This window comes from Maniola hyperantus, chromosome 25 (genome assembly GCF_902806685.2).
Source record: "Maniola hyperantus chromosome 25, iAphHyp1.2, whole genome shotgun sequence".
Classification (NCBI taxonomy): Eukaryota; Metazoa; Arthropoda; class Insecta; order Lepidoptera; family Nymphalidae; genus Maniola; species Maniola hyperantus.
Window position 1 is genome coordinate 4,446,711 of NC_048560.1, and position 23,853 is coordinate 4,470,563.

Sequence of the window (23,853 nt, forward strand, 5' to 3'; positions counted from 1 at the left end):
CTTTGCCTTGTAATAAATACCTAGTTAATCAATAAAAGTAAAAGGCACTAAGTATAAGCTTCTATTTTATTTACTGTGAAGGTAGTAGTTAGGCACCTAACTAAGGTAGGCAGGCAGTACTTACTTCGTACTTACGTTCTCAACAAGCACCATAGCTTGTACACTTTGGACCCAAATAAAAGCTTAGAATCCAAGCCAGTAGAGCCCTAAAAAATAACTATATCTTTGGTTGGTTTGGTTGGTTGGTTGGTCTTTGGTTGAAATCAATGTCAAAAAATATATGGATTGTTTATCTGTGGTGAAACCAAGTTGACGTGACTACCACTACTATTTTCCTGTGTTTTTAATTTATAATTTAACTTAAAAATCCAGTAAAAACGTGAAAAATGACTACGGCAATAGATCAAAAATCGTATTTACAAAAGTACTTGGGTGGTCCATCGGTCGACAAGAAGAAGAAAAAGAAAAAAAACGTTAAAGGAAAGGGGTAAACAATTTTCAAGTATTATACCAATATATACACTTTACGGTAATTTTTAGCACCTTATTAATGATAGTTTACGTATAAATATAAACTCTGTATGTTTTTTAACATAAATATTATAACATCTAGTTGTGTAATTGCGTATATCATAAAATTTTCTGAATCCCTAATAATCCATACTAATACGAAAATGCGTCTGTCCGTTAGCTTTTCTTCTTAAGTCTTTACTCATTATCATTATATTCATCTACTTTCAGGTTCAAAATAATAGATGATGACTTGGATCTATCCAAACTGCGTCCACTGGATGGTGATGAGCTGGATATATTGAATGAGGGTGAGGATGCTCCTCAAATTGCTGGCATTATTGATGAGAGGCCTGAGGAGCTGAGGAAGATGGATGCCTTTCAAACCTCTTCTAAGTGGAGGGTTATCAACCAGGTAAGAACAAAGTTTCTTTATTAAGGTTGCACTTATCTGTATATCTATACTCGAATTTCTAATTATGTATGTCAATTTGTTGCTCTGTTTCCGTTTCTACTCTAATTTTTGAAAATCGAGTAAGAACTCCAATTTTCCAGAATAAAATATGTCCTCTAATATGTAAGTTATCTCTGTACCAAATTTCACAAAAATTGGTGTAACGGGTGGGTTGTGAAATAGTAAAAGACAGACAGACCTTTGAGACAGAGAGGCATTGTGGATGCAATCCTATAGCTATATTTTTGTTGTTTTTGTCTGGTGGGAGGCTTTGGCCGTGGCTAGTTACCACCCTACAGGCAACGCCATGCCGCCAAGCGATTTAGTGTTCTGGCATGATGCCATGTCGAAACCAAAGGGTATGGGGTTAATAAAAACTGCCATACCCTTTACAGGTTAACCCGCTACCATCTTAGACTGCATCATCACTTACCACCAGGTGAAATTGCAGTCTTATTATAAATGCGAAAGTGTGTTGGTTTGTCAATCACGTCGCAACGGTGCAACGGATTGATGTGATTTTTTGCATGTATATAGATAAAGACCTGGAGAGTGACATAGGCTACTTTGTATCCTGGAAATACAAAGAGTTCCCACGGGATTTTAAAAACCTAATTCCACGCGAACAAAGTCGCGGGCATGAGCTAGTCAAAAATAAAAAATGTTTTTGTTATAGGATGATGGGTTCAACAGCAAACTAAAAGTAGAGGAGGTAAAACGCAACAAGAAAGAAGTTGAAAAAGAAAACGAAATTGTATTCGGTAAAATGTACAGCGATTCTGAAGACGAACAGAAGAATGACTCTGATGCATCACCACCAGGAAGAAATGATAATAAAAACAGCTCTAGCACTAAAAATAATCAAAAACATAACAGTGACAGTGATTTTAGCCCTCCCAGAAGAGATAAAACAAGTAATATAGGTAAAGATTCGAAAAATGATGACTCAGATGTGTCACCGCCTAGAAAAAACGCAAAAAACGATCGAAAAAATAATCCAAACAATAGTGATAGTGATACTAGTCCTCCAAGACGTAAAAATGATACAGAAAACTCAAAATCAAAAACCAGATATGACTCAGATCAGTCCCCTGTAAGAAAACATTCGAAAAGCCACACATCAAATGATAAAAAGCCAAAAACTCATGAAACAGACAGTAAAAGGTCAAAAAATCAAAATAATAGGAATGCAAGCCCACCAAGAAGAAAAGATGATAACCAAAATAAGAATAGAGTTAGGAAACCTTCACGTTGGGGTGATTTTAACGATGAATCAAGTCGTAGGTCAGAAAGTCCCCAAAACAGATTAGAAAAACGTAAAAATTCACCTGATAGACGCAAACATGAAAGTGATCATTCTAAAAAATATAATAATGATTCTGACATGTCACCACCTAGGAAATTGAGACGTGATTCACCAAAAAGAAACAGATCACCCGATTATGATGAATCACCACAAAGAAAAAGAAAGCAATCACCAGATAAACGAAACAATGACAAATATAGAGACATTTCATCACCTAAAAGGAATAAGCCACAAAAATATACAGAACAGACAAAAAGAACGCACGAAAGTAGCAAAAGAATGCATGAAAGTGATTCCGATGCATCGCCAAGGCAAGAAAGAAACAGGAGTGATAGCAAAAGAAATGATACAAAAAGAAGTAAAAGAGACAGTGATTCAGATTTATCACCAGCAAGGCAAGAAAGAAGTAAAATTTACAATAAAAGAATTATAAGTAGAAGTAATAGACAAGACAGTGATTCAGATAACTCACCTCCAAGGAAAGAAAGAAATAAAAAAGACAGCAAAAGTAAAAGAAAAGATAGTGATTCTGATTTGTCACCTCCTAGAAAAGGAAGAAGTAAGACTAACGATAAAAGAACTGCAAATAAAAACCAAAGGCAAAACAGTGATTCGGATCTGTCTCCACCAAGAAAAGAAAGAAGCAGGAATTATCAAGAAAGAAGGGATGAACCTCCACCGAGTAACAAGAAAATGGAGAAAACATTAGAAGGCAAGCAAGCAGGATTGCAAGATGCTAGACAATTGAAACACGAAAATGAATCTTTTAGACGAAGAGAAGACGAGGCATTTAAAAACATGACAGATGAAATGTCTGGAAGGAATGCCAAGATTGTGTCTAGAAAAGGTAAGAGTCAAAGAATTCGTCTAATACTACACATATACAACATATGCTAATTTTTATGCCAGAAAATCAGAGTGCTCACAGGATTTTTAATAAACTTAAATCCACACTGACTAAGGGATGATTTATGCCAGCATGTGCACGCAGCCAGTCACATTTTATATGAAGCAGTTTATGCTTTTTTTTTTTATTTTTATAATTAATGGCGCGCGGCTGCACCAATCGGGCGCAATTTACTTCGCCAATGTCGTGTGGAATTGAAGAGACACGATACGAATGGTTGGTGATAGCTGGGAAGAAGACTATCTATTAATTTGGATAATTTATAAGTAGCAGGTTTTTTCAAAGAATAATATATTATTGTATAGGGTTAGTTTCAGGCCTGGAACAACACAATTATTAGGTACACAAAATACACACTATATTACATAAATATTTACAGCTTAATATTATTATATTTGACATATTTACATAAGAATTTACAGTAAGGACTAAAAACAGACATTAACAAACACTCAACATTTACTGGACGGGGAAATTTTGGAGGAAGGACATCATAGAGGGGGTGAAGAAGTTTAGGACCAACGTGCATGTTCATGATGCTTTGAATCCGTGCCTCGTCCGCGCGTCGTACGTGGCACGGCCCGCGCCCGCCACGTGCTGGCATAAATCATCCCTTAGTCAGTGTGGATTTAAGTTTATTAAAAATCCTGTGAGCACTCTGATTTTCTGGCATAAAAATTAGCCTATGTTGTTTGTGTGTAGTATTAGAGGAACTCTTTGATTTTTGAAAATCCTAAACTGTTGGTACCCAGTTTGTCCTAATCGATTCTAGTTTTTTGAACCATCTCCTTTCAATTCCATTTTATTTAATTTTTAGGTAAAAGAGAAACATCAGAGGACAGACAGAAACAAAGAGAAAAGGCAGAGAGGCAGAAAGTGTTGGACGAAAAATATAAGCAGTGGAGTAGAGGGTAAGGATTCATTTATCCTTTACAGCATATAAAGAAAACAGGGATTATTGGTTGTTTGGATGCAGAGCTTATGTGCATTTTAAGAAATTATGTATCACTTGCTTTAATGGTCAAGGAAATCAAGCTGTGCGTTGATAGATCGGTCAGTTAGTCAGTCAGTCACCTTTTCCTTTTATATGTTCAGATTATATGATTTGATCTTCCAGATTAAAACAAATAGAATCCCAACAAGCGGCTGTCCAAGACTTCATACACGAAGCGTCGAAACCTCTCGCACGGTACAAAGACGACCGCGATCTAGAGACTAAGCTGAAAGACGTAGAGAGACAGGGAGATCCGATGCTGCAGTACATGCGAGAGAAGAAGAGGGAGAGAGGAGAGTTGGGGCCTGGTTAGTCTGTTTTTATTCTTTGACTTCCTACATGACGCTCGCTCGGTACAAAGACGACAGCGATCTGCAGAGTAAGCTGAAAGACGTGGAGAGACAGGGAGATCCGATGCTGCAGTACATGCGAGAGAAGAAGAGGGAGAGAGGAGAATTGGGGCCTGGTTAGTCTGTTTCTTATTCTTTGACTTCCTACATGACGCTCGCTCGGTACAAAGACGACAGCGATCTGCAGAGTAAGCTGAAAGACGTGGAGAGACAGGGAGATCCGATGCTGCAGTACATGCGAGAGAAGAAGAGGGAGAGAGGAGAATTGGGGCCTGGTTAGTCTGTTTCTTATTCTTTGACTTCCTACATGACGCTCGCTCGGTACAAAGACGACAGCGATCTGCAGAGTAAGCTGAAAGACGTGGAGAGACAGGGAGATCCGATGCTGCAGTACATGCGAGAAAAGAAGAGGGAGAGAGGAGAATTGGGGCCTGGTTAGTCTGTTTTTATTCTTTGACTTCCTACATGACGCTCGCTCGGTACAAAGACGACAGCGATCTGCAGAGTAAGCTGAAAGACGTGGAGAGACAGGGAGATCCGATGCTGCAGTACATGCGAGAAAAGAAGAGGGAGAGAGGAGAATTGGGGCCTGGTTAGTCTGTTTTTATTCTGTGACTTCCTACATGACGTTCGCTCGGTACAAAGACGACAGCGATCTGCAGAGTAAGCTGAAAGACGTGGAGAGACAGGGAGATCCGATGCTGCAGTACATGCGAGAGAGGAAGAGGGAGAGAGGAGAGTTGGGGCCTGGTTAGTCTGTTTTTCTTACTTCACCGTGTGGCGTCTGTGCACGGACAAGGCACGGTGAAAACTGCTTCATATAAAATACTAATATTATAAATGCGAAAGTGTGTCTGTCTGTCTGTCCGTCCGTCCGTCTGTCTGTCTGCTAAACTTTCACGGCCCGTCCTTTCAACCAATTTTGACGAAATTTGGTACAGCGATAGCTTGCATCCCGGGGAAGGACATATGCTACTTTTTATCCCGGAAATCAAAGAGTTCCCACAGGATTTTAAATCCCTAAATCCACGCGGACGAAGTCGCGGGCATCCTCTAGTATAAAATATTCGTGATGTTTTGAATCCGTGCCTCGTGCGCCTCGTAGGTGGCACGATCCGCGCCCGCCACGTGTTGGCATAAATCATCCCTAAGTTGGAGCGCGCCTACCCGGAAGGTGCCTATTCACTCTATTGAGGCTCTGGATACATGCAACTATTTTTTTTTTAGAAAAACCGATCTACAAGGGTAATTTCCCGCCGAATCGCTTCAACATCCGGCCTGGCTACCGCTGGGACGGTGTAGATCGTTCCAACGGCTACGAGAACAAGTACTTCGCGCAACAGAGCAAGAAGAAAGCACAAGAGGAGGAAGTCTACAAGTGGAGTACCGAGGACTTGTAATATAATGTTATTGTATAGAGTCTGGCTAACGAAAGAAGAGACTGGAAAAGCGCGGCAAATTTAAAAAAATATCAGTATGGCAGCTTTGAAATGAGTATGGCAGACCTGGAATAACCTAATTTGATAGAATAGAAATAAAGATAATCCTAAAGTATCAAATTAGGTTATTCCAGGTCTGTCATACTAATTTTGGGGCTGCCCAAAGAATTTCTAAGTACTACTTCGTAGGGGCTGCCATACTGATATTTTTTAATTTGCCGTACTTTTCCGGTCACTTCTTTCGTTAGCCAGATTATTAATAAAATCAAGATTTGTAAATATAATAAATGTTTATGTACAAAATATATCTAGTGGTTTTCTTTATCTATGACACTTCACAGTTGATCATGATCTTCGTCGTCTTCGTCCGCTCCACAGATTAAAATCATTAAGTCTATGAAAATCATAGATAATAGAATCATTCTACTGACATATCGTTTATCTCGCTCTATCATACAATTAGAAATTAACATAGAGATTAACTACTGGACGGATTGTACTGAAAAAACAACGGCACGGTTATGGACTAAAAGCCAGCGCTTGCCAGACCTTAGTTATTTTATAAAAGCTTAAAGTTTCTCTGCGTATTGTCCCCAACAGAGGGAGGAACGATCAGCGACTATGAAGTTTGGCTCATGGTGACTTTGGGAGATAGCAAGTAATAAAGGTGTAAAGTATACTTAGTCTATTTTTTTTTTATATTTTCTACGAAATATTATTAAAAAGCACTTCAAGCATATCCCCTGCCAGACACCCTTAAACTTTAAACTCTAAGCGCGTCTGGGAGGAGGTTGCCACGACCCACGATGGAGCGCACTTTGCTCAGACAAGACACTGTTAAAACGAGAGTGTTATATGGCTGGCATTCATCTGTCTCGTTTTTATGGAAACTTAAGTCTGCGCTCTATAAAATTTACATTGACTTTGCTCAGGCTTTAGTTTAAGTTAAAACGAGACAGATAGGTATAAGTGATTTAGCGCTGTCTCGTTTTAACAGTATCTAAGGTTGAGATCTATAGAGCGCACTCTGACTTAGCTTAGACTTAAGACAGAGTTAAAAGGAGACAGAGCTATATCTCTCACATAAATCAGTCTCGTTTTAACTCAATCTTAAGTCTGAGCAAAGTCAAATGCGCTCTATAGATCTCAGCCTAAGTTTCAGCAAAATCAAAGTTTGCTCTGTAGATTTTATCTTAGAGAGCCTGGAGGTCAAGTGTTAGGTAAGTATACAAAAAAAAGAATTTGATTTTCTTTAATTATTTATTATTCATGTACTTACTATTATATTATTATTTAGTAATTATTAATAATAGAAAATGACATGTTATAAATTGGCTAGACAACACTAGTAAATTACTTAATAACTATTTTAGACTATTTAATTTACGATACAAATAATTCTGATCTAGCTTATCCCTACATAATAATTCATACTAATATTACAAATGCGAAAGTGTGTCTGTCTGCTAGCTTTTCACGACCCCTCCGTTCAACCGATTTTAACGAAATATGGTACAGAGATAGCTTGCATCCCGGAAAATCAAAGAGTTCCCACGGGATTTTTAAAAACCTAAATCCACACGGACAAAGTCGCGGGCAACATCTAGTGAAAATAAGTTAATAAATACATAGGTATCTATTTCATTTTAATTTTGTATTAAGTTGATTTCGGTCAATTTTATCTTATAAGTTAAAAAAGCGAAATCAAAACGCAACATAAATAAAAGGTAAGGTATATTTATTCGCTATATAAGGTTACAATTTACTTACAATAATTAGCGTGGTAGTCAACTGTGTAGTGATGTATGCTAAGTCAACGCCTGTTGCAGCTATGGGATTAAACCAGCTGTTCTGTTTGGCGGCTATGTTAAATACCGAAAAACGTCTGGATTTACTCATAAATCGCGCCTTAATTTATATTTAAAAAAAAATTAAAAAGCAAAATTAAAACTCAACATAAATAAAAGGTAAGGTATATTTTTTCGCTATAAGGTTACAACTAGCGTGGTAGTCAACTGTGTAGTGATGTAGTCTTTATGTCAATCCCTTTTGCAGCTATAACCACCGCCGGGGATTAAAACAGCTGTTCTGTTTGGCGGCTACGTTAAATACCGAAAAATATCTGGATTTACTCATAAGTCGCGCCTTAAATTATATTTTAAATTTTTTAAAAAAGCAAAATTAAAACGCAACATAAATAAAAGGTAAGGTATATTTATTCGCTATAAGGTTACAGTCAGCGTGATAGTCAATCGTGTAGTGATGTATGCTTCATGTCAACGCCTGCTGCGGCTGTAACCACGGCCGCCGCCGCCGCCGCCACCACCACCGCCGCGACGTCTATCGCGGTCATCGTGCTCGTTCTGGTACCCTCCTCCCCCTCGCGACTGGTAGCCTCCCCCCTGCCCGTAACCACCACCCTGACCCTTATAACCGCCTCCCCCTCCTGAAAATAAAAATGTTGCTTGTCTTTACATCGTCGTCATCAAACGATAGCCGCCGCAAGCAACCGCCGAGTTTCTTGCTGGTTCTTCTCGGTAGGAACGGCATTCCGAACCAGTGGTAAATTAAACTAGTTGACGATACGACGTACCCTTATTATAAATGCGAAAGTGTTAGTTTGTTGGTTTGTCCTTCAATCACGTCGCAACGGATTGACGTGATTTTTTGCATGGGTAGAGAACCTAAATAAAGACCTGGAGAATGACATAGGCTACTTTTTACCCCGGAAAATCAAAAGGTTCTCACGGGATTTTAAAAGACCTAATTCTACGCGGACGAAGTCGCGGGCATCAGCTAGTATTATAAAAATTAAAGATATTCTTTAGGGATTTAGATCTTACCTTGATTGTAGCCTTGGTTATAACTGCTAGAACTGTCGTAACCACCTTGGTTGCTACTATAACCCTGGCTGCCGCTGTAACCACCCTGGTTGTTGTGGTTACTATTATAACCGCCTTGGTTGCTACTATAACCGCCCTGGTTGCTGTAGCTGCGGCTGCCGTTGTAAGCGCCGTCGAAGCTCTTCTGCGATTGGTAACCAGGTTGTGGTTGCGGTTGCTGGTAACCGCCCGGTGGCACTTCGTAGGTTTGGTAGTTACGCGGGTTTTGGTAACCGACGGGGCTTGTTTGTGGTCTATAAACAAAATCATGAATAAAATTATTTAAATTACTTTTTACATCCATATAAATATCATAAACTAAAACCATATTTAACAGATTTTGAGAAAAATTGGTACTTATGGTAATTATTGGAGATAGCTTAAAATGATAGTTATTGAAATGATAAATATTGAAGATAGCTTAATATGATAATTATTGGAGATAGCTTAAAATGATAATCATTGGAGATAGCTTAATATGATAATTATTGGAGATAGCTTAAAATGATAATCATTGGAGATAGCTTAAAATGATAATCATTGGAGATAGCTTAATATGATAATTATTGGAGATAGCTTAAAATGATAATTATTGGAGATAGCTTAAAATGATAATGATTGGAGATAGCTTAAAATGATAAATATTGGAGATAGCTTAATATGATAATTATTGGAGATAGCTTAAAATGATAATCATTGGAGATTGCTTAATATGATAATTATTGGAGATAGCTTAAAATGGTAATTATTGGAGATAGCTTAAAATGATAATTATTATTGGAGATAGCTTGCATCCCTGGAGAGGGACATATGCTATTTTTGTAGAATTTTTAAAAACCTAAATCCATGCGGATGAATAGTGTGCATCATTTTTTTTAATTAATCAAAAAAGTCAACGGGGTTCGATCCCGGGCCCTTAATGGTGAAAAAAAACATCTAGTGACCTTCATGCCTGAGAATTCACCATAATGTTCTCAAAGGTGCGTGAATTCTGTTGATCCCCTCTTGGTTAACATGATGGACTATGGCCTAAACCCTTCTCATTGTTCTCACGATCACCATGACCCTTGAGAGACTTATGCTTAGTAGTGGGCCGGCGATACGTTGAGATGATTCTCATTCTAAACGGATGAATGTTATTAGTTATTACCTCTGATCATTACTCTGGTTGTAACCGCCTTGTACCCTGCCACCCCTACCACCGCTACCGCCGCCGCCACCACCGCCGCCACGACCGCCACGAAAATCACCGCCGCCTCCGCCACGACCGCCGCGGAATTCACCGCCACCGCCGCGACCACCGCCACCGCCACCACGACCGCCTCCGCCCTGAGAGAAAAAGACAAAGTAAATAGGGGAATATTAAAAAAAAAAGGAATATTAGCCATATTACGACCATATATTCCCCTTTCCCCTCCAACTAAGTGTAAAGCTTGTGCTAAGAGTAGGTACGACAATAGTGCAAGGGTGGGGTTTGAACCTCCGACCTTTCGGAATTCAGTCCGCTCCTTAACCGTTCAGCTATTGAGGCTATACTTCCATACTAATATTATAAATGCGAAAGTGTATCTCTCTGTCTGTCTGTCTGCTATACTTTTACGGCTCATCCGTTCAACCAATTTTGAAGAAATTTGGTACAGATATACTGGGGAAGGACATAGGCTACTTTTTATCTTGAAAAATCAAAGAGTTCCCAAGGGATAATCAAACTGGACGCGGACGAAGTCGCGGGCGTCTACTAGTTTTAAATATAAAAGTGGTAGTATTGTAATGAATATAAGCTGTGATAGCCTAGTGGTTAGCACGTCCACCTTCTAATCGGAGGTCTGGGGTTCGATCCCGGGCACGCACCTCTGACTTTTCCGAGTTATGTGCGTTTTAAGTAATTAAATATCACTTGGTTTAACGGTGAAGGAAAACATCGTGAGGAAACCTGCATGCCTGAGAGTTCTCCATAATGTTCTCAAAGGTGTGTGAAGTCTACCAATCCGCACATGGCCAAACTCTTCTCACTCTGAGAGGAGACCTGTGCTCTGTAGTGAGCCGGCGATGGGTTGATCATGATGATGAGTGTATTAATGTTTAGTTTACCTGCGGTGCAGATCTTTGTTGCCACGAAGGCATCTCCGGTGGCGGTGGCTGCTGCTCATTTGGTCTACCGCCTCGGTCCGGCACCTAAAACAAATTCATTACATAAAAATCTAATTCAAACTCAAACTCAAATTATTTATTCAGAATATGTAAAACTAGCTGATGCTCGCGACTTCGTCCGCGTGGAATTAGGTTTTTCAAAAATCCCATAGGAACTCTTTGATTTTCCGGGCCTATGTCCTTTCCCGGGATGTAAGCTAACTCTGTACCAAATTTCATCGAAATTGGTTAAACTGTTGGGCCGTGAAAAGCTTGCAGACAGACAGACAGACACACTTTCGCATTTATAATATTAGTGTGAATTTTACGATTACTGATGGCACAGACCGCCGGTTCGGTACCCTGATTCCACACATTGTTTTGATTACGTGACTTTTAAGTCCACCAATAGGGTCCAATAGGGTCTTAGACTATAGTAATAAAATGACGTGATTTTTTTGTATAGCGGTAGTTTATGGGGCTAGAATTCATTATTAAAGAGCATAATAATTTTAAAAAATCATGATTTTTATTTATTTTTAAATTAATTAATTTGTCCTGGGAAATCAAGTTCCCATGGGATTTTTAAAAACCTAAATCCACGCGGGCGTCATCTAGTAAATAAATAAAAAATCATGACTTTTTTAGACTATGGCCAAAACTCTTCCTCTTCTCACTCTGAGAGGAGACCCGTGCTCTGTAGTGAGCCGGCGATGGGTCAATCATGTTCTTCCACTTACTCTGCCAATGAGCACTTTGTTGACTTCACTCTGTGTATTCTTCCTCACGCTGGCACTAGACGTCTTCTCCACCTGCAGCAGGGAAGTCCTGGCTGCGAGGAAGTCTGAGAACTTCACATCGGGCTTGACCTTTAAGTTCTCGCGTTTCGGTCTATACGCTGATTGAATGTGATCTTTCTTTAGTTTGAGACGGTCGGACCACTGGAAAAGGTGAAATCATACTTTTATCTAAATGTATAAAAGGAAAAGGTGTCAGTCACCTCAGTGTCAGTCAGTCAGTGACTGACTGATATAACATTTCGGCTTTGTAGAGCGTTTTCTCTGTCACTCATACCTACCTACCTATACCTATATGACGTTTTGTCGGTCTTAAGCGCAATACACATTGAGCCCGTCGGGCCGCCGACAAAGCCCGGCGACACAACCCGGCGGCCTGTATGAAAAGAATCATGTCGGCAATATGCGCCCGCATTGCGGCAATCACTGACTGCCAAATAAATTTCGCATCTCAAGCCGCCGACCAAATTTTCCGACTTGCAATAAGTGAAGCCGCCAACTAGACCGCCGACAAAAAGTTGCCGACATATTATGTCGGCGGCCCGGCGGGCTCAATGTGTATTGCGCTTTAACGACAGAGACAATGCTCTACAAATCTGCTATCTCCTAAAGGTCGATGAACATTACTTTCTGCCGCGTACTGTATGTCCAGCGATGGACATCTATCGGTTAACGTTGATGATAATGATGACTCACCTCAAAACTCTGTATCGTACATTCCAACCTAGTGATAAGTGTTTCTCTTCTCAGTCTGTATTCCTCGAACATTTCAGTGAAGGCAGTTTCTAGATTCTTCCAATCCTTCTCCGATAAAGCCTTGTTGTATAGTGGCTTACCTACCAGCTGTTCACCTGAAATCAAGAAATTATTACAGTACACAACCGAAAGTGATGAACATCGACTTTTAGAAAGAGACATTAGGCTAATTTCGGCGTCGTAGAGCGTTATCTCTGTCGCAAACTACCTATGTGACGTTATGTCACACTATGTACAAAATATTACCTTCTTTAGTTATTGTGTCCTTCAGTTTGGCTGTCAATTTGGAGAATAGTACCTCAGGGGTAATGTTTGGTGGTGGCTTGTTGAACTTGAGGGTTATGAGGATGTCTTTCAGATCTCGTGCGGTTGGTGATTCATGCTGAAATAAAAACATTATTTACAGACATGTATTGGAGAGGGAGTCAGCACGTGCCAGACCTTCATTTTATAAAAGCTGCAAGTTTCTCTACATATTTAAGTTAATTTAATTTGTACCAAAAACATTCAGAATAAAGAGTAAAAGTGGACAGGGTATTTATTTATTTATTTTATTTTATTTTTATTTTTCATGTACATAGAAGTAATAAATTAAGTTACATTGGAAATTCTTATCTCTAAAGCTCTAAATAGAGATTTCTTCCAGCTTCCCATTCAAGAGTATTGTCCCCAACACAGGGAGGAATGATCACAGACTATGAAGTTTAGATCATGGTGGCTTTGGGAGATAACAGGTAACATCGTTAACAACTTATTAAACTTTAAGTGTGTCTGGCAGGGGGTTGCCACCACCCTAAGTGTCTGGCAATGCATGACATGATTTCTAATACTATTACGAAGAAAATATTTAAAAATTGACTTCATACTTTGATGTAAGATTTTTTACCCCTTTATTACTTGTCATCTCCCAAAGCCATCATGGTCCTAACTTCATAGTCGCTGATCGTTACTCCCAATGTTGGGGACAGTACGCAGATAAACTTCCAGCTTTTATAAAACAACGAAATACTCGCACGCAATTTCTGCAATTTTTGATATGTATTTAAAAACCAGTCAAGCGCGAGTCTAACTGGCACTCGAATGGTTCCGTACCATTGTACAATATAGGTAAACATTTTAATGTAAAACACTGCAACTTAATGACGGACTGCACCATCTACATGTGATTTAGTAAATTATTTTTGACGTAACCCGAACCACAAATTAACAGTTTTCGGATTTTTTCTTTTACTTGTGCTACAAGACCTACTTTTAACATGCCAATTTCATGATTCTAGGTCAACGGGAAGTACCTACCCTCAGTAGCGTGCAGGTCATAGAGGCATAAATGCACTGCTTACCCCAGTTGTAAGCTCAATGCATATTTTTCATTATGAGCTGCCAGTAAACAGGTTCCTACCTAACTAATGCCTACCCTAGCTTCAAACCCTGTGCACGCCACTGCCTACCCTATAGGTTTTCTTGAGAGACACAATAGACAGACAGACAACAAGGTGATCCTATAAGGGGTACCTTTTTTCCTTTTGAGGTACAGATCCCTAATTATTAAAGAACTTTAATATTACTTACCATAACAATTTCCATGCCAGATCCTGGTTTTTCTTTAGGACAGTCCACACTGACCATCCTGGCAGCCATCAGCTCTGATACTAAGTAGTCTAAGAGTAGGATTCTATCCTCTTTACTTTGCAGACGAGATGACATGTGACCTGTAAAAAAATCCCAAAAAATCCCAATTCATGGAAAGTCCATCATTTTCAGGATTCCATAATCCATAATCCATACCCAAAGGATGCCAACGGGACCCTATTACTTTCGCTACCCGTCTGTCTGTCTGTCAGTGGGCTGTATCTCATGAACTGTAATAACTAATAGGTACAGTGTTGAAATTTTCGCAATATTTCTATTTCCATTATAACAACAAACCATAAAATTTTCAAAACGACCGACAAGTAAATAGCTACCCATATTATAAATGTGAAAGTGTGTTTGTTTGTTGATTTTTCCTTCAATCACGGCACAACTGAGTAACAGATTGACGTGATTTTATGTATGGGAGTATAGTCAAAGACCTGGACCTGGACCATAAAACGCACAATCTTGTATGATGGTATGAAAAACTTCGAATCCTAAGAATTTGTACTGTACAAGTGTTTTTATTACTACCATAGAGCACCATTATAACTTAATCTTCCTACTACAATCTAGCCTATGGGCTAATAAGTATAATGATATTATTTTAGTTTAAACTAGATGATGCCAGCGACGATTTAGGTTTTCAAAAATCCTCTGGGAACTCTTTGATTTGTCCTTCCCCAGGATGCAAGCTATCCCTGTACCAAATTTCATCAAAATCGGTTGAAAGGTTGGGCTGTGAAAAGCTAGCAGACAGACAGACACACTTTCGCATTTATAATATTACTATAAATTTCTGGCTTGACATTGAATAAAGAAAGTTACATATCATTCATACCTGTCACCAATTTCTTATAAGGACACCCTAGTTCCTTCAAAAAAGAGCTCAACTCTAGCAGGAATGAGCTAGACTCATCTGGATCATTCATCATATTGACTGTCTCTTCTACGTTGCATAGGCTCTTCAATTCCTCAGCTAAGATGTGTACAAGCTTGGTATACTCCAAGGACTTGGGGCCTCCGTCGAGAGCCTTGGAAAAGGCCACTTCATCTTGGAGGGGGCCTTCATATCTGAAATAAATAATAATTTATGTTTAAATAATTGATCAACTGAGAGTAAAGGTGAGAGCTATACCTATCTCTCACATTAATTATTAGTCTGTCTCGTTTTAACTCAATCTTAAGTCTGAACAAAGTCAAAGTGTGCTCTATAGATCTCAGCCTTAACTACGAGACCATGAATAATACGAAGAGTACAAACTTGGAATAGCTAGGTGCTGCTTGTTTTTTAGATAATATTATGAAACCAACCGTGAATACTACCACCCAGCCACTTGGGATACTGGGGTCTCAAGGTGACGGAATGGCGACCTCGCACCGAAAAGAGTCGCGAGTCGCAGGGAACGTCTATCGGTTGTTGATGATGATGATGATGATGAACCGTGCCTACATATTTTTCCTCTTTACGATGACGTCACGCAATTCATTAAAGCATTAGTGACGATCACAACGCGCCATCACAAGTTTCAATCGCCAGTCGCCACGCGTCATTGAGCAGACTTCGACAGGAGCGAGGATTGATTTTTCATATTTTGAAAAAGGAATCAGTACTGACAGACGAAGGAAAATGAAATAGGTACTTGGCTCAATTGGCTTAAATTTCGGGATAGCTTGCGGTATCTGGCTACCTACTCCACGAGTTCAAGATAGAGAGCGTTTGAGGTGAGTGACCGCGACGCCATACAATCGCGCGACGAGTCGCGTTTCGCCGTCGTGCGTCGCGCCTTTATTTATAGGCCTTTATTTTATAAGACCGGTAGGTGGTAATATATTTTTTGTATAAGAGAAATTATAACCTACAATACACCTAGCACTAGCATTTGTAATGGTAAGAAAATAAAACTTACTCTAAAACGCCTACAAGTTATAAAGTTGTTTATAGCAAAGATTTTTAAGAGAAATTGAACACAATAAACTGAAGTTTGGAAAGATTATGCCGACCGATGATCTCAAATTGAAATAACCTAAATACGTATGAAACTAACTTACCCCAAATCATTAAGGGAGTCCAATATATCGTTTTCCATGATGTTTTAAAAGTTTTGTAGCATTTGTAATCACTAGCACACTGAGAAATCAGAAAACAATAATAAACATAATTTTTTACAAAAATTCTAAAACCACAAAAACAGAGAATTGTCGGCAAACTTGGCTTGGCCAATGCATAGATTAATATGTATACCTGAAACCAATGTCAGCCACCGACCAGAAATAAAAGATGTCAGCTTTTATATGTCAGGAGACCAAGCTTTCGTATTAGCAAAATTTTTGTATGAAATGGATGACTGGAATAAACACAGCAGCAACCACAGAATAATAACTCATAAATTAGGTTAGTCTCTGACTCTATCTCAAAACAAGGACTATAAGAAGTAGCCCTATTGTGACACTTACTGTTGTCTGTTAGAGATAGCTAAATGCATTTAAGCTCTTAATAGAACGTGACAAAATGATTACCTATGTTTTGTCCTTATCACCGTGGCCACTTATTTTTTTTGCCAAAATGTATTTGTACGTGAGATTTTGGCAAACAACGTAAATTGAGGTTATGTTGACTCAAGTACTGTAAATAAATAATTGATTCGTTTTGTTGTTTTTTGTTTTTGAAGTTATTGTGCAATGGTGGGTTGCAGTATACTAGGCTACAATAGCCAAAGCGAACGTAAAATAGACGGAATAACATTTCACAAGTACCTCTGCTTGAGCGAGAGTGAGTGAGGGGGCCACGCTAGTTGCATACCTGGAAATATCTGTGGACTCTATTATAAAAATTTACTGTGTTCATAATAAGTCAGACGGAAATTCGAAATTTTCTGCAATATTATTACAAATTTTGATAAATAAATGTAGTTTCAGCTTGTTAATTCATAGTGGAAAAAATATATTTATGGTAAAACTTTCTACAATTAAAAATACGTAGTTAGTTAAGTAACTAGTAATTTATCTAAATATATATGTCGGAGAACAGGAGGATGGCTGATAATTATTATTCATCTTTAGCCGACATCAGAAGGTAGTAATTAATAAGTAGGTACTTTAATCCATGTTCTTTACAAATAGTTCTCAGTAACGTATCGCACATGGAAACCATCAACGTAACACAACCAGATCACCCTAACCTAACCCTACCTATGGTCGCCTCCAACCACCCCTCACAGCGACCCCTCACCTCACTCTAAACTAGCTAACCTAAGCTAAACACTACATCGTGTGATTAGGGCGCAATTGCTATTGCAACCTCTCAATCAAGTCACGACCTAATCCGTTATCTAATCATCTCAAGGTAATCAATCACAACTTCACGAACGCTCTTAAAAGATCATTGCATCGACTCTCTTACGATCTAAACCAGATCTTATAATTGACTTCTCATTACTAATTCAGAATATCGCAATAGCTCTACCTTCTCCACTCTGTGCACATCTCCATACAGAACACCATAGCATCGTGCGCCACACGCGCCACGACTACTATCCACCCAAATAAGCGATCACAACAGAAACCAGGTAGAATGTAAGCTATTCGATCTCATGGGCAACTCATTGTCTAATCCATTTCAACATTACACGAGAGTCATCAATGATTCTTTACCAACCGGGTTATACGATTCTAAAATGGGTACCTACTGTCAAAGTTAACTTCAAGTTACTATCACACTAAACTATCACTTCAAACTAATCATTATCTCAACTGCCGGTATATCTCCAATTACACTCTAAATCACTAGCGTCTGCAGAAATAACCTTAACGGATGTCCTTATAATAATCTATCCACTGAGCCAAACGTTAACTCACGAATTACTCTAATATTCACCAATAATTAGTATTCCATATTCGTCAAACAACTACGCGAACATTATTAATAGTGCTTTGCAGACAAAGTCACCGGATGGCACTATATGTTACGATTTAACACAATGTACATTAGCATCGAACAATTACTGTTCTAACTATATCACAATCACCGAATTAAATATCACGATTAAGAAACTACCTACCTATCTCAAAGAATAATAATTAGCTAAGCTATAATCTGATACTTAATTAATTTAATGCGAGAGAAAATTGTGAACAACAACAAAATGCGTGCGTGTCAAAATCCAACTCTGACAACTAAAATAAAGATGGCTACCTTCCGTAGAGTAAAGCTCATACGTTTCTTTTCACGGAGTGTACATACAGTAAGAACTCTTTCAATATCGACCCTCCAATATATAAAATGAAAAGGTGACTGACTGACTGACTGACTGACTGACTGACTGACTGACTGACTGACTGACTGACTGACTGACTGATCTATCAACGCACAGCTCAAACTACTGGACGGATCGGGCTGAAATTTGGCATGCAGATAGCTATTATGACGTAGGCATCCGCTAAGAAAGGATTTTTGAAAATTCAACCCCTAAGGGGGTGAAATAGGGGTTTGAAATTTGTGTAGTCCACGCGGACGAAGTCGCGAGCATAAGCTAGTTATCTATAAGACAGTAAGTAGTTCCTTCATTTTTAGAATTCTGAACCTCAAAGAAGAAACAGAACTTTTCAAGGGTCACTTTGATGTTTATTCGCGTGTCAGGACCTTTTTTGGAACGCCTTGAGGTATTAGGTGTTTATATGAAGTACTTAAGTTTATACAATCTGATTTCTGCAAAAAGTTCTGGTTTCTACTTATATTTGAAGGACCATCAAAGCAAAAGCTACATACATCTCAACCAAATCAATCAGTTTTCAATATTTCGGTATCATCTTACCTAGCTATGGACCTGGCTTCTGCTTTCCGGCTAGGCTTTTAGAGAATTTAGGTTATTTGAAATCATCGGTCATACACTATCAATTTTTTCAGTTTTGTATGAAAGTTCCGTCTCGTAAAACGTAGTGATTACATACTCTTTGGCAAGTATATACAGTACAGTGTGACAAGGCTATCTTAGCGCGTGGCGAAAATCGGAACTTAACGTTTCCGTCATTGTTCCCTTTGTTTTTGTTTGAATATTCTAAGCCTTTATTCTCTAACAGCGCCCCCCTGTCAATGTCATTCAAGTGCCAAGAGAACCTTGTCGCACTGTAAAACTTTTTTTTATGTATAATGTAATCTGTCAAAGAGTATGTAGTCAATACGTTTTAAGAGATGGGACATTCATACAAAACCGAAAAAAATTAAAATGTATGAACTGGATTGCGTTGTTCAATACCAATATTATAGCACTAACACTGACAGAAAGACAGTACTGCCAATACAACCAAGCAAGTAGCTCTAGGCCTCAGATTAAGATAAAGAGTATATTATAAACTAGAGTTCTCCCTTCATTCAACGGTCTACCAAACTTATTTGATTTTCTTTGAAATTCGAAAGAGGTTTAAAATAATTCAACAGAATCACAGAAAATTGTTTTTAGTAACTAAAGGCAATAGGCAATAGGTAGGTACTTATCATCTAAGGTATAAATACAAATTACAAATAAACATCATCGCTTGTTTGGGATGCAACTTGTGTAGACACTTTAGCTGCATCCCACATTCAGGCGACCTCCTCTATGGCGGGTGCAGCGGCCATCAGCGCCGAACAGGCCAAGAGGTGCAAATATGAAAACCTCGATGGGAGCTTCGTATTCGTGCCTTTGGGTGTGGAGACCTTGGGGCCGTGGGGCCCGGGGGCTCGAGCTCTTTTTGAAGAAATTGCGAAAAGAGTTATCGAGTCAACCGGGGACCCGAGAGCTGGCAGCTACCTTGGTCAAAGAATTAGTTTGGCCATCCAAAGGGGTAATGCTGCCAGCATCTTGGGTACAATGCCTCGCTGCGGTGGTCTCGACGAGGTTTTAGATTTAATTTAATTTATTTTAGTTTTAATTTAGTGTTGTTTTTTTTAGATTTAAGTTTATTAATACTTTAATTACTAATTCTTTAACATCATCTAAATCTAAATATATAAAAGGAAAAAGTGACTGACTGACTGACTGATCTATCAACGCACAGCTCAAACTACTAGACGGATCGGGCTGTTTGGCACGTAGATATCTGTTATAAGTTATAACGTAGGCATCCGCTAAGAAAGAGCCCAACTCTTCAATCCTTATGTTGCAAGGTACTGAACTCCTGAGCCGTGTGGATTTGGAAAGTTTTGGTGGTGAACTGAATTTTCAGGTACTAAGCAGACTAACTTTAAATTTATCTCAGCTTGCTTCGCGTCGCGGGAAATCACTAGCTATAGTTAAAACGCTTGATTAATCTTTAAAACGCCTGTGTATTTACATAAATAGACAGGCGAGGTTCGTAAGTACAGATACAGATAAAATAAATACATATTACAGTCCTTGAGTATATAGATACCTACCTTACTTTCCGAAATATGCAACATTGCAAACATTTTTTAACCCTAACTTGCATCGCGAATTCTGATTCCCGAGTCCAGAAAACCCTTTTTATTTTGAACCGGTCCTAAAGACCCCGGTTCTGAGAAGCCAGTTTATAAATAAACCAAAATAAGCTGTGTTACGTAATGTAGCCGATGGTATCACAACAAACATGGTTGATAGTTACAAAATGTACATGTGTATGATATATGGTGCGTTAGTGTGCGTGCGTGTGTGTTTGTGAGAGATCAGAGAATACCTGCGCTCGCGCTTTTACAGGTGATCATGTGCGTTTCGAGCGTTAGACCATTTGCGTTTTATTATCCAAAGTTGATAAAATAACTAATAAGGTTGGAAGCGTTCGAGATGTTGGTGTACAGGCGAATGTTGCGAATCTGATGGAGAGGCCGCGTTCACAATACCACCGTACTGCAGAGAATGGGGAAGTCAACTGAGTTGCGCAAATGTGTACAAAGTAGAAAGCCCGAATATCTGGGCCATATAATACACAATTCAAAATATGACCTGCTGCGGGGCAATATAAAAGGCAAACCTAACCTGGGCGTAAATGGACATCCTGGTTTAAGAACCTTCGCCAGTGGTTTACTAACGTGAGTAGGTACAAGGTCACTGTGGGGCAGCGGTGAACAAAATCCAGTTAGCTTTAATAATTGCCAACTGTCAACCTCAGGTAGGAGATGTCACTAGAAGAAGAAAAGATATAACGGTGAAGGAAAAGATAGTGACAAAACGTGCATGCTTGGAAGTTCTCCATATGGTTTTCAAAGATATGTGAGGTCTGCCAATCCACACTGCGTCCTAAACCATAAACTGACTAATTGCGCCGGTTTACCGGACTTCATTTTGCCTCTCGATTTAGATTCAGCAATGTACAATGAGCTACACATTAATTCCATAAGGTCTAAAGCACCGGGCAAATTACGTCACTTACGCCTTCCTCCAAGTTTCTCGACGGTTTCTTCAAAAAATACTAAAGTATTATAAAAATGCACAATTATTATTATTAATTTTGGAAATAAGTTTCAACCAGTTTCTTCAACGGTCAGGTAACAGAACCTTCTTCGTTATTTATATGAGACATATTCAGGGTCGTTACGGGTAGGCGCTTTTGTCAATATTCTAACAATAGATGACCATGCGGGCTCAACAAAAACTTCTTAACTGAAGGAAACGGAAACAAACCGATGAACTGTTGCAATTTAAAAAAACACTTTGATTTATTGAGATTTATAGTGGAGTCAAACTTTTCGACCTGTCAACGAAGAACCCAATTTTATGATCTATCAAAGCTAAACCCAAAAAATTGTTTAGTTGGTACCTAGCTACAATTTGGAAAATATTTAGTTCTGGTATCTGGTGATTCAGTTAATATTATAATTCAATGGATTCAGGCAACTGTTTTAAGTAGTTAGATATTAAAGATAATACCCTTGAATTCGTCCGCGTAGATTTACGTTTTGTGAAAATCCCATGGGACGCGTTGATTGCGTTGAAATCTTTCATTAGCAAATCCACAAGAGCTAAGTTAGTTTCCATAGGAACTGTTCAAGAGCGGGAAAGAGGAGAATATTTAGTTGTTCTTCCCGTAGAAGAGAATTGTGAAGCATGTTGAAGAATAATTCGGATATAAATAATTTGAAGCCAGATTTGAACTAGTCACCTTGAGAACCTTAGAAAAAGCTTCGACGCATTTTTACGGCTATGTTAATATGACTGACTAGTGACTACCTATAGTCTTAAGTAACCAAATTAAACTTTATTATGCTTATAAACTAAAAAAATATATATTAAAAACACATAAATTCTAATTACGAACTGGTCTTACCGCCTTAACGGCCACAATACCGGAGCCCAAACACGTTTTCCACACACGCTCTGCCTGTCGGCTGTCCCACAATCACAGTCTATTCACGAAGCGGACGAACGACTACGTAACAAAACCTCCACAGTCGACAGTCGACCGCGTTGGCTGACGCGGTTTATGCTTTTGCGTCTTTATTGAAAAAAAAAAACACAAAACTTCGTTTCAATACTTATTTGAACTGTTCAAATTGGGAATGTGATAACTTTTTTAATTAAAATAACTTTTTAGTGCCATATAGTGATGTTTTAGATTTAAAATGGGTGTTTTGTTGAAGTTTTTCGTAGTGACGGTTGCGTTACCGAGTGTATTTGGGCAGCAAGAGTGTTTTGGTGCTGGGAGCGTGGCCGGGGCGGCGATTGGTGCCTTCGTAGCAGCATTTATAATAATCGTTGCGGCGTATTACTTGAGGAAGTTGTATTGGAAATCTCGCAAAGGTAAGATTTAGCTGTTGTTTTTTGATGCAGAGATGAGCTCACGTAGCTGAGTTGAAGATTGTAATGTGACCCGTCTAGTAGAATGACTCTTCAGTCTCAAAGTTATTACTATACTTAATAAAAACTAAGTTAGGTAGGTACTAAGTTATTAGGTAGCTAGGTACTTTAAACTATTAAGTTACCTAAAATATTTTATATAATTTTATGAGTTTTAAGATAGTAAGCTATCCTGATCCAGCCGTGGCCGAAGTCTTCCAACAGATATAATAAAAATTGTATAGAATAAAAAAGTTGCATGATTGTGTGTGTACACAGTAGGTACACACGTTACGACACAGAGTAGGTACCTACCATGGTATTGGCGCGAGATCTACGCACATTTTGACACCTTTGATCGTGGTTCAAAAAATGGAGGACCAGGGGATTTTCTACATTAAAAAAATTTGTATAATTTATCAAACAAATAAAAGATACACACATAATATTTGAAAGTTACCCTTGCGCATTTTAGGGTTAAATCTGTCGATCTTTTTTAATTTTGTAATTTTTTAAAAAATGGCACCCTGCATAAAAATGGTTCGCTGTTCGATTCCCAGTCGTGTCAATTAATGAAAATTCCATGTCGAAAATGCAAACAACATAAGATCGTACCGTACCTATAAGTCCCGCAAATTGCTAATGCGTGTGGCCTCAAATTTAGTGACGTCAGCACTAGACTAGACTGAAGTTTCGAGCTGATGGTATATTTTTATTTCGGCTGACGTCAAAATGACGTCATTTCGATGTTAATGAGACATGGTTCCAGCGCAATAGCAATTTGCGGGACTTATACCTACTCGTATGCAAATCTGTCATTAATAAAAAATAATGAACTGAGCAGAGTTAAGTAAAAACATTTTTCAAAACTAATAACACTAAAAGATAAATCATAGGTAGAAAGTTTTGTTTAATATCTGTCGCCAGT

At 38.7% G+C, this 23,853-nt stretch overlaps 4 protein-coding genes across 5 annotated transcripts in view; 2 read left to right on the forward strand and 2 right to left on the reverse strand.

Moving 5' to 3' along the window:
* The window catches only part of LOC117993926 (cysteine-rich PDZ-binding protein), a 305,498-nt gene that overhangs the window by 219,053 nt on the left and 62,592 nt on the right, over positions 1–23,853 (reverse strand). The window lies entirely within an intron of this gene.
* LOC117993914 (BUD13 homolog) lies at positions 277–6,161 on the forward strand. Of its 2 annotated transcripts, XM_034981791.2 has the most exons (6): positions 278–487; positions 742–925; positions 1,641–3,117; positions 3,995–4,088; positions 4,295–4,479; positions 5,749–6,161. In XM_034981791.2, exons 1-6 carry the CDS (start codon positions 387–389, stop codon positions 5,919–5,921), a joined length of 2,214 nt encoding a protein of 737 aa, XP_034837682.1. In that variant the 5' UTR covers positions 278–386; the 3' UTR covers positions 5,922–6,161. The 2 variants fall into 2 exon arrangements, with proteins under 2 accessions (XP_069363426.1, XP_034837682.1); XM_069507325.1 differs by lacking the exon at positions 4,295–4,479 and having other exon boundaries at positions 277–487; positions 5,749–5,913.
* On the reverse strand, positions 8,155–16,695 carry LOC117993980 (protein FAM98B). The gene is made up of 11 exons (XM_034981858.2): positions 16,678–16,695; positions 16,210–16,288; positions 14,999–15,231; positions 14,095–14,234; positions 12,772–12,907; positions 12,466–12,620; positions 11,713–11,913; positions 10,934–11,017; positions 9,993–10,171; positions 8,804–9,096; positions 8,155–8,406 (listed from the first exon to the last, which is right to left on the reverse strand). The coding sequence occupies exons 2-11, from the start codon at positions 16,245–16,247 to the stop codon at positions 8,237–8,239; spliced, it is 1,629 nt and encodes a 542-aa protein (XP_034837749.2). The 5' UTR covers positions 16,248–16,288; positions 16,678–16,695; the 3' UTR covers positions 8,155–8,236.
* LOC117993911 (serine-rich adhesin for platelets-like) overlaps positions 22,481–23,853 on the forward strand; it is a 55,003-nt gene continuing 53,630 nt past the window's right edge. Inside the window, exon 1 of the mRNA XM_034981789.2 lies at positions 22,481–22,889. Within this exon, the coding sequence (XP_034837680.1) occupies positions 22,712–22,889 (178 nt within the window). The 5' untranslated portion in view covers positions 22,481–22,711. The remainder of the gene's footprint in view (positions 22,890–23,853) is intronic.

What these genes read in the sequence shown, in the direction of transcription:
- LOC117993914 (XM_034981791.2), top strand. Translation starts at nt 387, where the DNA reads ATGACTACGGCAATAGATCAAAAATCGTATTTACAAAAGTACTTGGGT. An exon ending in CAAGATTGTGTCTAGAAAAG is followed by an intron (nt 3,118 to 3,994) that starts GTAAGAGTCAAA and finishes TTTAATTTTTAG; the next exon opens with GTAAAAGAGAAACATCAGAG. An exon ending in TATAAGCAGTGGAGTAGAGG is followed by an intron (nt 4,089 to 4,294) that starts GTAAGGATTCAT and finishes TTGATCTTCCAG; the next exon opens with ATTAAAACAAATAGAATCCC.
- LOC117993980 (XM_034981858.2), bottom strand. Translation starts at nt 16,247, where the DNA reads ATGGAAAACGATATATTGGACTCCCTTAATGATTTGGG. An exon ending in TTATAAGAAATTGGTGACAG is followed by an intron (nt 14,235 to 14,998) that starts GTATGAATGATA and finishes ATTTTTTTACAG; the next exon opens with GTCACATGTCATCTCGTCTG. An exon ending in TAACCAAGGCTACAATCAAG is followed by an intron (nt 8,407 to 8,803) that starts GTAAGATCTAAA and finishes TTTTATTTTCAG; the next exon opens with GAGGGGGAGGCGGTTATAAG.